The 14,017-nt window shown below is 37.4% G+C and overlaps 2 protein-coding genes across 3 annotated transcripts in view; one reads left to right on the top strand and one right to left on the bottom strand.

The window, feature by feature from the left end:
• Positions 1 to 6,379, top strand: part of LOC124170578 (protein CNPPD1) — a 105,680-nt gene extending 99,301 nt beyond the window's left edge. For both annotated transcript variants that reach the window (XM_046549377.1, XM_046549378.1), the window contains exon 6: positions 5,313 to 6,379. In XM_046549377.1, coding sequence (XP_046405333.1) covers positions 5,313 to 6,032 — 720 coding nt within the window. In that variant the 3' untranslated portion in view covers positions 6,033 to 6,379. The remainder of the gene's footprint in view (positions 1 to 5,312) is intronic.
• A 157-nt stretch (positions 6,380 to 6,536) lies between these two features.
• On the bottom strand, positions 6,537 to 9,985 carry LOC124170580 (uncharacterized protein K02A2.6-like). Its single transcript, XM_046549379.1, has 2 exons — positions 8,870 to 9,985; positions 6,537 to 7,014 (listed from the first exon to the last, which is right to left on the bottom strand). The coding sequence occupies exons 1-2, from the start codon at positions 9,983 to 9,985 to the stop codon at positions 6,928 to 6,930; spliced, it is 1,203 nt and encodes a 400-aa protein (XP_046405335.1). The 3' UTR covers positions 6,537 to 6,927.
• Between the last annotated feature and the right edge of the window lie 4,032 nt (positions 9,986 to 14,017).

Genomic DNA, 14,017 nt, shown 5'->3' on the forward strand with positions numbered 1-14,017 from the left:
TTTAATTACTGAACTTAATATAACCTTTACTGATTATTTTAACTGTGGCAAATATGAAAATAGTTCACGATTTTTAAGGTAACCGAAGATAATGGTATTGCAGTATGTTTATACTATATTGTGGTACTACAAATTCTGGGTAGATTTTATTAATTAATGGTCAAGAGATAAGAAGTAATGAACGATGCAGTCTTATTCATTATACACGCTCAGGTGTTAGTCATATTCATCTAGGTGATGTACTTAGATAACACTGCTGCACAGGATTTGGAGCAAACTGGTAATAGTGTTTTTTTAGTTGTATCCTAAAGATGATTAATGTATAGTTGTGCACTTTAAAATATCTTACTTCATGAAGGTGATGTAGGTGAGGGGGCACATAACCCACAGTGTTATGTAAAAGTTAGATAAATGGCTAATCATAAACCAGTGAAAGAATCCTATTAATTTTCTTAACTACCTACACCCATGTCTCGTATAGCGCAATTTCGATTAGCGCAATTTCGATATAGCGCAAATTCGTTCCTCGGGGAAACATTGCAACGCAGTGTAGCCTAATCAAAAATCTTAAACTCTCTCGAGATAAAACGTGAACTTGCGCTAAGTACACACGAAATTTCTATCAATTTACGCATATTAATATTATTTCTTGCCTCAAATCTTCTTTTTTGTTTATATATTAATCGAAATTCATAGCTGCGCAATTGCCAAAAGTATTACTCGTCATTGGGTCTAGATAGCCGGCCTACCGAAGTAATTTATCTCGTCTCCTTAACAGAATGATAATAAATAATTTAGATCGTTAATTAAGCGTGGGGCTAGTGGAAATGAGTTTTTTTTTCAGCAATACGGTTTGAGACGTATTTTTGCCGTCGTAGGTTACCGGGCGATTGACTTCCAGGTAGAGAGTCTACGCTAAAGCCTTCAAGGTCATCGGTATATTCACGGGGGAGAAATGGAGCGGTGACGGAGTTGCGCATGAATAGCATCAACACATAAAAGGGTCCGCTATAGAGTCTTAAACACAATGGCTTCGTTCCCTCCTCGCAGTCATAGCCCTTCTGCGTCTCAGGAATACAGTTCAGCAGAAGAAGGTGATTTAGATAGAGCCATACAGAGTAAAAACCAAGAGAATATGGCAAAAAATAGGAATGCGTGTAGAAAAATCAAGAATTTATCAAGAAAAACCATAACCTAGAAGAGGACTTGAGAGAGGTCAATTGCTTTGAAAATGGAGAGCGTCAAAGCGATATTGCGCGGAAGTTTAAACTCACGATGCCTTATTCTGAATAAAGACGAAGCTAAAATATCAGTGACCTCAGCCGCACCAAATTCAACCAAGCGGTCTACACGTACGGAAAGTTCATGGTGAATCAGTACAAAAAGACGAGAGTGGTAATCGCTCCGAGACATTAAGTGAAAGCTCCGGTTGGTTCCAGAATTTAAACGGCAAGCAGGTATTTTCAGTGCGGCGATATCAGGTGAATCTGCAAGTGTTGATAGCGCAGCCACCACAACATTTTCTGATGAACTCCAAGCTGTTATTGAAAGTGGCTCCTTTCCCCCTCAACTAGTTTTTAGTGTTGATGAGACGATATTCTTTTGGAAAAGAATGCATTCTCGTTCATTTATTTTCAGGGAAGGAAAACCTGGGTCAGGTTTCAAGGCATTTAAAGACTGTTTCACGTAGCTGCTAATGACTCGGAGGACTTCAAATTAAAATGATTTATCATTCATAAACTCCGCTAGCTATGAAATGGCATTTAAAGTAGCATTTTCCTGTCATTTCGATGAGCGACAAAAGGGCCTGGGTGACACAATAGTTGTTTTTAGACTAGTTTGAAAAATCATCAACTGCCGGCAACGAATTACGGTCCCCTGAGATAGCAGATGTTAGCCCACCCGCACGACAGGATGGAATCTCGAAAGCACATAAGAATTTTTTTTAACGTGAATAAAAGTCTTTGAATGCGTGAATACTATCTTTAATGATGTTTTAAACTATAAATATATATAGAAATAATGTTTTCTAAGGCTTTTTATGGGAATATAGATGTTTTAGAGGAAATTCAATACCCAAGACCTATGCTACCAGGAACGCATCCCTATCCTCCCTATGTTAAAACGCTCTCGTATAACGCAAATTCGTATAGCGCAAAGACCCCAAGGAACGCATCCCTTGCGCTATACAAGACATGGGTGTATTGAATACTCAGCATAGTAATAAATACATTAAGGTGTAAAATCATGGCATCGACAATTTAATTGCATACATTACATTTACAGCTGTGGTATTAATTAGATATTGGAATGCAAATTAGAGGTTTTTAACCGTAATCTTCAATGAAGTATATTATGTATCAACGACATTAAATTGTTTTTGAGTAATGTCTACTGCAGTTGGATGTATATCACAATTTATTTTACATGAGCTCTTGGGCATGATGAGTTTGTCGCTCCCAATATAAGGAAGTGATAAATAGATGTCAGTATGTGATGTGAGGTAAGATCGTGGGCGCAAATTCATGAATTGTGTTAATATAAAACAGTGTTGTTTAACTGTAGCATGTGATGGTTCACAACAATTTAGATATGGGAAGTATAAATTTTAACACGCTACATTGTTCTAACATCAATTATAGCTTGATATATCCGGCAGCTTTGTTAGTAGGATAAAATATACTTGATTAGTTTATTTTGTTGTGTCCTTATTGTTATCATTCTGTCATAACCATCATCTGTATACGTGTTCGGAAATTAAGTTTAGGATTATCTTTTAAAATCAAAGCATGAAAATGGAGCAATCTCTTTCTTCATTTGGTGTATAATCCTCACATGTTATCATTAAAAAATACAAGTGAATAAAATAAAAAGAAAAAATTGCTGTTGGAATTTTTTGATGCTAAGACCTTTGTAATGCTAGTATAAGTTGATTAGAATTAGGCCTGGAAATAATCATGTACACCTAAAAGTGTAGCTCATCACATAGCTAGTAGCTAGACTGTTATTAAAATGAATAATACAGATTATTGCAATTATCGGTGGTGGCGGGGTAACGTCCTCGCCTGCCAAACAAGAAGTCGCGGGTTCGAGTCCCGCCTGGGTAGGTTTCCCCTGTCCAGGGCATGGTTGTTCGTGTGCGTTTGATTATTAAATTTGTTGAATACCCCGATGTAAAATGGCCAACATGAGCTGTATTCGGTGGTTTGGGGATAAAAAAAAATAAAAAAATAAAAAAATAAAAAAAATGTATTGCGATAGACTTCTCACTAAACAATAATAAGATACCAAATGTAACTGGTAGGTCAGTTGCTAGTTCCCTAGGGAGCAATCGACCTGTTTTAGGCGATTGAAATTCTTACCAACCTTTTATATACATATTTATAAATTCTTCATGGCAATATAATATCCTTCAGATCTATTTTTCATCATAATTCAATGGTGGTGGGAATTATTCAATGTTAGCAGTGGTTACCAATTGACTCTTGATATTTATGTTGAAAATAAATTTTGAAATTTCTAAACGCATTGTTCCAGTATATCTTAAAATGCAGTCTTGATTGTGTGTCATTAAAATATTTTACAGGGCATTGTAAATAACCTAACAAACTATGGTCTGAATGAGATTGACTTTTTATTTTCACGTTGAGGTTTATTTTATGTAGCTGACAGTAATTTAACCTGCCTCAAGTTGCAATATACATTTATGTAATTAGGTAAGAGGAAGCTATGAAGCTCCTGAGATTTAAAAGTTTTTGCAGATACATAGTAATTGGTGAACTACTTAAGAGTGATTAAATCAAGCAGTCTAATTTAAAGATCCCATTTTGTAAATCAATGCTGTACCAAGAATTCATACAATTTCGTAGTGGAAGAGAGGAATTTGTGAGAATGGAAGAAGAATTTTTTGGGATTGCTGGATTCCCAGGCATCATTGGGGCAATAGACTGATGCATATCCCAACAACTTCATCTGGAGGAAAAAATGTTGGAGAATTATTTGGAAATAAGAAGTCCTAATTTTCTATCAATGCCCAGGCAGTTTGCTCCCCTACACTATAATTGACTAATTCTTAAGACTATATCTAATAATAAGACTAAGTTTTAAAATGTTTTATCCTCGCAATGACTCTTGATTTTTCGAAGTCGATCACATGTCCGGTGCCTTCGTGCTCCGCTACGGCTGACTTTGAAGGGTAACCCAGTCGAATGGCCTGCTTGTGTTCTTCTATCCGAGTTTTGACTGTTCGTCCGGTTTCCCCGATGTATTTCTTCTCACACGATCGGCAGGGGATTTCGTGTACTCCTTCAATTTGAAGTGGTGTCCTATCCTTGGCATTTCCGAGGAGGTGTCGTACTTGGGCGTTTGGTATAAAAATGGCTTTAATGTCAAATTTCTGGAGGATGTTACCGATCTTATCCGTCGTTCCTTTCACGTAGGGGAGGAAGGCTTTCTTTTGGCTAATGATGTCTTCTGCGTCTTGGGAATTGTTCCTGTTGTCCTTGTTGATAATCTTTCTAAAATTTCGGGATATAGCTCCGTTGTCGTAACCGTTAAGACGTAGTATGGATGTGACTTATTTTTAATCTGGACACCAGTCAGCATCATGATGCAGAGATGTTTTCCAGCCAGTACAATCTAGTTGTGACTGACAGACGCAACTGGCTGAAGGAAGAAAGTGTGGAAACTTGTTCAATGTTGATTTTCAGCGGGTTTAAATGATATTCAGGCTACTAATTTTTATTTGCTTAATATGTTATTCCTTAAATTATTATTGTTTTTACCCCGTAATTATTTAAACTATTCAGTATTTTTTCTAATAACTGTGTTTCATCACACTCTGTCATCAACTACTAGTGATACCTACATTATGAAAATAAAGAAAAAAATAATGCTACAAACTACAGTTGAAAGTGCTATAAAATTAAAATTAAAGTGCTATTTTCATGTATCTCTAACAATAAGGTATCAGTATTGAAATTGGGTGAAAGCTAATTGTATTATATGGAAAACTGTTATCATTCCAGTAGCCTTGAGAGTTACAGCTGGAGTTAGGAAAGTGACTAAGTAAATGGAGACTTAGTGACAATTATTGGCATTGTCTTTGAGAAACAAATGTGGTGTCTCTTGTTTTCAAACTTCAATTTGTTGTGTGAATTTTTAGTTGAATATCAAAAGTAGTATCAATGATGTATTGAATGCATAATTTTAGTATATAAATCATCAATGTACTGTAAAGTATTCTATGAAATTTTTAGTTTTTTAAGAGAATATAATTTTACTCTGCTGTAATAATTTTTTGCTCATTACAGGTATCAGCTGTCTGTCTTACGAGTTACACAGCCGGGGTTCTCACCCTTCTTGGTTCCACGATTATCGTGAGCAACTTGCCATCGCCAGCATCTTTCCTCCTGCCTTCTTTGCATAATACCCCTGTAATTTCTCTCAATTCTTCTGAGCCCCTGTTCTCCCTTCAGGAAGATTTTGGCAACATGTCCGAGTCCTATATAGTGCAATCACTTGGTCATACGTCTGCAGACTGTTCAATATCCATGGATAATGAATTAGAACATCATGTATCTTATTTGTATGGTAATCCTGCATATGTACGGGAACAGTCCAAGTTTTCCCTAGGAATACTGAACTTTGTTTCCTTACCTGAAATTAGTCTACCCGGAATGAAGTCTGTGGGGTCCTTTTTCAATTGTGTGAATGTTGCATCACAGTTGTTTGATCATTTCTTGAATGGTGAAAATCGGTATATGGAACTGCTTGGAAAAAATCCAGGAAACCAAGATAGGATGTTTGACTCAAGTTTTTGTGTTCAGTTCTTCAACAAAAATTGGATAATAGGTGAAAATATGTGTCGTGGCTTTCAATTTTTAAATCATTTCTGGAATTATGGCTCATCTGTGGAGATGAAGGAAGAAAGTCTGTGTTGTTCTGGTTATGATTGCAGAAAACCCTCTGTTCAAGCTGCTGTATCAATCCCTACTCATTCCCATGTTTCACTTGAGGCTAGTCAGTACTAATGTATGACAACACCTTTGCATGCTTGAGCCATGGTACTTAGCGAGAGAATTGACCGTCCTGGGAGCAGATAGCCTTGCATTTAATTCTGCATTACGTGCCATTTTATTCTACGGTCATCTATAATGTTTTATAATGCCCTTTTTTAAACCTAATTCGGTGCGTGTTCCATTGAACTGCTTGCATTAAAATTTATTCATAAGAGGATATAAGCATAAAGGTACATAACAGTGTATGAGTGAGTATGGTGAAAGGTAACCAGATTCCAATTGAGTTCCTGTAAAATATGTATGTTTGATACTTGCTGTTACTAGGGATTGTCGGATCAGATACCTCAGATCCAAATATCGGCGGATATTGCCCTTCATCAAATACTTCGGATCCAAATTTGCTGAAGGCATCAGATCTGGATGCGAAATTTTAAATTTATGCTTCAGTGAATGCAGCGTACCATACGAGGGAGTGGAAAGAGTTCTGATCCTCTATTCACATGTGTTTTTGCACTGCGATGCTTGTCTGACTCGTGAATCATTTTTTTTAAAAGCTCTCGCAGGGGTTATGCAACAGAATTCCAGCCGCAGAAGTGCTTATGGCAAAATACGCCAGGCACATAGTGTGACTCTTACGAAAGGATTGAACAACCATCGGGAGAGTCTCAACACCATAGGTTAACAACTGTTATGTTCAGACATGGTCACATGGTACTTAATAACTGTTTATTAACCAATGTTACTTTACACTCATACATTTTACATTGCGCACCGTACTACTCACTTACTTGCAGTGCTACCAACATAGAGATAGTACACCTCCCTCCTTGCAAAAAAAAGAAAACCATTAATGTCATACCTTCAAACAAAATTTGGTTACAAATACCAGCATAAACAAAAATTAAAGTCACAAATCAAACACTATCTTGGGTTTCTTCACTCTTTGACTACGTCTGAGTGAAATTTGGGTAGTCCCACCTTCAGGAGTTTTAGGGTGCGATTCATAGACGACACTGAAATTGCTCACTTTACAAAGTCTCTCTTTACGGTAAAGTGAGACTTTAGCTAAAGTTCGTTTCAGAGTCGTCCCAAGGATCTCACTTTATAAAGTGGCACTTTAGCTCCTAAAGTCTCGATCATGCATTGAAATATTTGAGTGTTGGCAATGAACGCTGCGAAAAAGTGAAGAAAAAGATGACACACGATATTAAATGCGTACTTGTTTACATGTTTCTGGCGATTGGGTTTTCATGTTGTATTTTGCTAAGATTTATTAAGCTGTATTTTCTCGTTTTCTCATATTATGTGCAAATGTAAATGAATACTGCGTCATTGAAAGCTTTTCCCCACTAGCTTTTTTGTACGTTAATTACTGAGTTGGCTGAATAAAAGCTCACTTCGTGCATTGGTAATGCCCTTCGATGTTCCCAGCGAAGTAAATATTCAAATGCTGATATTTTCACGTCATTTTATGATAATTTTCTATGATTAACTGCATACGGTTATTTGGACTACATGTTAGTCGAAGTTTGATGGTGTACGTTCATTGAAGGTGGGTGAAATAGTGAAATTCTCTCGCGTTAACTTGAAACTACCAATTAATTTGAATTTACCGATCAGTGGTTGTCTCAGTTGGACGCATATTTTGAATGAGGTATGGGTGTTTGTTGAATTCTTTTGTGCTTACCAATATTTTAATTCTTGGAATGTTGACCTAAGGGGTTATATATTCTAGAGAAATGGACGAGAATGTACAGTCAAGAATATCTATATCATCAAAACCAATGAATGAATAGCCACGCAATGAAACATGTTGAATGTGAGAATGGACTTATATCAATAAATATCTCTTTGTCTACTTTAAAAGATGCCTCGACATAAGTGAATACCTAACCCGAGTATCCATTCACGAATTTTGCAGTAAAAAATGTCTGTGATGCTGTGTAAATAACATTTCATAACAATCCTACATCCTCGAGAAAACATTGCTTTGATGCTGATAATATGGCTATGAAGGAAAGTACGTTTTACTTTTTATTGCTGCCTTTCATGACGAGATCTTATATCATCATTGTAAACATGCAAATGTATAGTCGAAAAACGAAACAGAAACTCGACTCTAGTTTCAAAATCACAGAAACATGTTAAGCGTGATATGGAGGCATACGGAAAGAGTACATTAAGCAAATATTGAATGAAAACGCTTAAAATGCAATGCAAGGTGTCGAAACTAGTATTTGGCTGGCCAAACGATATGAAAATCAAGTCTTTGTTTACGAAGGCTATTGACGCCAATGTAAACAGAATTTTGCTATCATATTCAAGTATCTTTAAGGAAAATTCTAGAATATGAACGTATAAATAACCTAAGAACTTAACAATTAACTTGTGTATAAAATCAACATAAATTATGCCAACCTGTTCAACCACTAACTGTGTTGTAATTATCACACGACCGATAGAGTTAAACTTCAAAATATAAGAATTGGGTCATCTCCATCAATACCGACTCGATATATATTCAGGGAAAAGACATATATTACTTGTCTGGTTATTTCTTGAAACGCGCCAGTTTGCTGCCGTGTTCTCACCAAAAAATTCGTTCATATTCATTTCCGTAACCCAAATATCTTAATATTTCAACTTCAATAACAGCCGGTGCAGCCATATTTATTCATCCGTAAAGGACACTTTAGCCCTAAAGTGAGCTCCGGTTGGGCACTTTACGGTAAAGTGACGATTCGGCCATTTTTCCTCTAAAGTGGCGTTTATGAAACGGAAAAAGCAGACTTTAGCCCGGCTAAAGTATACTTTAGCCTAAAGTGCCGTCTATGAATCGCACCCTTAGGGGTCACTAGATCACTTTGGGAGCTCTTACATTCAGAATCCATACATGAATCAGCCTGTGTTATTGATGTATCCATGCATTCCTTGAAACCACTATCACCAGCTGATGGCTGTGGACTCACAGCCGATTTGAGTAGATGTTCACAACCTAAATCTATAACTCCATCCCCTTTTAGATAGTTCTCACTATCTGAAACCTGACTTCCACTAGTATGAGCAGTCTTTGAGTCTATTAAGTTCTTCATAGGGGTTCTACCGTCACCTTCCTCTCTGGAGAGGATCTGTTTTAAATTCCTAACACAATATACATCTTCACTAGTACATATTACATACATCTTATTACCAATGGGTTTCACAACCACTCCATTTATCCATTTGTCCCCTTTTCCATAATTTAAGATGTTCACTAAATCACCAGGATGATATACTTTATAAGTACATACATCTGTGTGTTTCTTATTACTCAATACCTCAGAGAAACTTTGTTTCAACATAGTTAATTTTTTTCGAAGTTGTCTCCCCACTTGCAATTCTGCAGGCGGTTTCCCAGTGAAACAGTGTGGGGTAGAACGATACTTGAGAAGCCATCTCTGCAGCTTCTGATTATTTGACCCTTTATCATTAGTTGCTGCAGTGAGAGCCTTTTTGAAAGTTTGCACCCCTCTTTCAGCCAATCCATTGGAGGATGGATTATAAGGTGCTGTAAATAAATGACGAATACCATTTTCATGACAAAATTTCTTAAATTCACTGGAAGTTAGCTGAGGCCCATTATCAGTGACAATAGTTTTTGGAATGCCCCACTTAGCAATGAGTGTGTGCAGTACATCAATTGTGCTATCTGTTCTTATATTTTTCATCTTAAACACTTCAGGCCACTTGGAATGCGCATCAATGACAATTAAATACATACTACCCTGGAAAGGACCTGCAAAATCCAAATGCCATCTTATTCCAGGATATTCTGGCCATTCCCAGTGATGTTTTTTTGAGTAACTCGGAGAATTTTGCGTGATTTGACAACCTGTGCATGTTTTTGTAATATTCTCTAAGTCTTTTCTAAGCTCAGGCCACCATACAAAATCTCTTGCTACCGCTTTCATTTTCACTACCCCCATATGCCCCTCATGTAATTCATTCAAAATTTTGCCCTGTAATACTTTTGGAATTACAGTTTTCCATGCATTGTAATACAACCATCTATTATTGAGTAATTATGCTTATTCCTGGCATAAGGTTTAGTTTCCTCTGAAATGGTCTCAGGCCATCCTGAAATAACATAATGAAATATTTTGGACAATACCCTGTCTTTCTTAGTTTCCCTATTAATTTCCTCACAGGTTACAGGACTTAAATCCATTTCCAACAGATTTACTTTACACATGTCCTCAACATCACAATTAATATCATCCTCCTCATCCATTGCTGGTAACCTCGATGGCCCATCTGCATTGGCGTGTTTGTGTGTTGGTTTGTATTTCACACTGTAATCATAGTTGGCTAGAAACAATGCCCACCTCTGCAGCCTGTCTGCCGCAATGGTAGAAGCAGCTTTAGCAGGATTAAACATAGAAGCAAGCGGTTTGCTATCTGTTACAATTGTAAAGTGCCTACCTCTGAGGTAGCGATCATATTTTTTTATCGCCCATATGATGGCCAAAGCCTCCTTATGAATGTGGGCATATTTTTTTTCACTGTCACTTAGTAACCTTGATGCAAAAGAGATAGGTTTATCGTCCCCTGATTCAAATACATGCGATAATGTCCATGAAATGCCATAACTTGAGGCATCACATGCTAATTCTACATTTAAATTTGGGTTGTAGTGTACTAAAACTTTGTCAGATGCCACCAATTGTTTTGCCTTCTTAAAAGCCTTATCACATTCATGAGACCAATGCCATTTGGTTCCTTTTTTTAAGAGTTTATACATGGGAGTCAAAACCTCTGCAATTTTAGGCAGAAATCTATTGTAGTAGTTAACAAAACCACAAAATGCTTTTACCTCTGATACATTCTGTGGTCGAGGACAATCTGTTACTGATTTGATTCTTTTATTTGTTTTGTGTATCCCCTTGGCATCGATATTGTGTCCACAGTATTCTACAGACTCAGCCATAAAAATACATTTGTTTCTGTTTATGGTCAATCCCTTTTCTAGTAGTCTTTGAAAGAGTAACTCTAAATTTTTCAAGTGCTCAGAATCGGAACTACCAGTTATTGATATATCATCTTGAAAACAGAAACAATCCGGTATCCCTGTAAGTATCTGATCCATACATTGTTGCCATATGGCAGGAGCAGAAGCAATACCAAACGCTAGCCTTGTATACTGATACAGTCCTTTGTGGGTTGCGATTGTTAGAATTTCTTGTGAATCCTTGTTCATCTTTAGATGATGATATGCTGAGTTTAGATCTAACTTGGTAAACTTCTTCCCACCCTCAAGATGACTGAAAATGTCCTCTATTCTTGGTAATGGATATTGGGGAACCACTAAATTTGGGTTAACAGTTACCTTAAAATCCCCACATATTCTTACTCTATCCACTCCCTTAGGTCTTGGAACAATTGGGGTAGCCCATTCACTGTTATCTACTTTCACTAAGATGTTCTGTTTTACCATTAGATCTATTTCTTTTTCAATGAGGGGTTTGTACGCATAGGGTGGATGTCTGAACTTCATTGCTTTTGGTTTGGCATCTTCTTTTAGCCAGAGTTTCCCCTCAATACCTTTTAAAACCCCTGGTTTAATGTCAAACAATGTTTCATACTCTTCCAGCAATGAAGCCAGATTGTTTCCAACCCTCTCAATTTTCTTTACCCTTCCTTGCACTATTTCCCATTCCACAGGAATTTCTTTTAACCAATCTCTACCCACAATGGGTTTACAATCATTTTCTACAACATATAGCATTAGGGTTTTCTTGATATATTTAACTCTAACATCTACCAGACATTCCCCCACAAGAATTATTCTTTCTCCTGTGTAGGTTTTCAGATGCACATTACTGTGTTTCAAGAGTTTGTCAGGAAATGTTTCATAAAACTGAGAGTTTGACATTAGGGTAACTGCGGAACCAGTATCAATTTCAAATGGAACATGCTTTCCCTCTACAATTATGGTTAGATACCACGCATCCTTTTGTTTAATTTTCCGTTTATATCGATTTCGAATGTTTGGATTTACCTTACTTTCAGAAACAAGACCAACCTTGGAAGCTTTACAGCAATTAGAAATACCTTTCACGTGGTTTCCTTTTGAAGTGGTTTTCTTATTACCAGAATTAGTTACCACCACATAATCACAAAATAAGCTGTCCTTGTCATCTTCTTCTGAATCCGAACTTCCTTGTTCCTCCAGGGAGTTCACTATCGCCTTATTGTTCCGGGTATCGTTGCGATCATAGCACACCTTAGAAATGTGACCTTTTTTCCCACACTTTTCACTGGTAGATTTCCTCTTGGGACATCTAGGTCTGGTATGCCCCTTTTCACCACAACAACAACACGTCAGTTGATTGATCATAGTTGCAGCCTTCTCACGTACCACTCCATCTTGCCGTCGAGCGGCTGACTTAGGTTTAAATTGAACTTTATTCACACTTTGGTTCTGATTCACTTCAGAAGCATATCTCACTGCTGCTTCCACGGAAAATGCTATCTCAGAAGCCCTGGCCCAGCTCAAATTATCACCTTCTTCAAACAATCTCTGCCTGATACGTTCTGACTTCAAACCTACCACCAACTGATCTCTGAGGCGATCTTCTAAAGTTTCATTGAACTTACAATGCTTGGTCAACACTTTTAAAGCGCTTATGTATTCCATTACTGTTTCCCCCTGTTGCTGCATCCTCTGACCAAACACCGTTCGAGAGCGAATTGACGATGGTTCGGGTTCCAATCTGCGCCCCAACTCACGACATAACTCGTCAAATGTTCTCGTACCTGGTTCTACTGGATGTAAAATATTTATCAGCGACTCCACAGTGTTAAATCCTACATGTCCAAGGAATAAATCCACTTGCTTCTCTGGAGGAACATTTTGCGCGCGAAACTGATGTTTTAGTACCGTAACATAAGTTGACCATGACACTTCAGATTCATTAAAAGGCTTAATGTTGATGGAAAACTTTTGATTAGCCATTACAGTTAATGAATCGTTGTGTATCCCATCCTCGTCGCCACTGTTATGTTCAGACATGGTCACATGGTACTTAATAACTGTTTATTAACCAATGTTACTTTACACTCTTACATTTTACATTGCGCACCGTACTACTCACTTATTTGCAGTGCTACCAACATAGAGATAGTACAACAACCATAAGTGACTAAGTCGCAGATTAAAAAAATGCCCTCGGCCCTCCATCACCCCATGCCTCTGATATTTTTTTCCCTTTTCCAAGACCACACAGTCCATAAATCATTGTCTTCGAAGGAAAATATCAAGGTACAAGAAAACAATGGAAGCTTGTTTCATCCCTACCCCATCTCACCCACTGACCTTTTTTGTATTACCTGCTTCAATTCTCCGTTTGTGGGGAACAAATGCTAGGTGAGTGACGTGCTGAACCTGAAGATGTCTCGATAGTTTTGGCAATTGGATGGCGTGCATGAGATTCAATGAAGAATGAGACCAAATGAGTCACAATTCTAACATATTTAGGTATTTTTTAAGCTCCAAATGATTGAAACAGTTTTTTTTTGTTATAACAAGACTATGCCAATATTCAACATTGTCCAAACAGCACAATTGTCAAAGACAGATCAGTACCGTCAAACAAGAAGATACGGCCTGGAAATGCCAACTGTATATATCACATAGGTGGCCCGGCTTTGCTTTGAAGGCAACGGCATAACAAAATAGCAAGATCTGACATGTTCGTCCTTGACTCCCTCATTTGTAGCCTCTTCTTTGCTTGAAAGGGAGACTGCGCTCCTTATCCCTCCACCTTTCCTTTACTCGCTTTTGCTGCCCACCCCTTCCTCTCACTGAGTGGTTGTCTCGTTCTGTCCCTGCAACTTGTCGCACCTTACACTAATGTTATTCTAAGCATCGTTTATTGTGTTGCAGATTGCACAGTTGCAATTTAATTTAATGATATACCAAAAATGTCTTTTATTGTGTAGAAACATTTTTATAGACA

This window comes from Ischnura elegans, chromosome X (genome assembly GCF_921293095.1).
Source record: "Ischnura elegans chromosome X, ioIscEleg1.1, whole genome shotgun sequence".
Taxonomy (NCBI): Eukaryota; Metazoa; Arthropoda; class Insecta; order Odonata; family Coenagrionidae; genus Ischnura; species Ischnura elegans.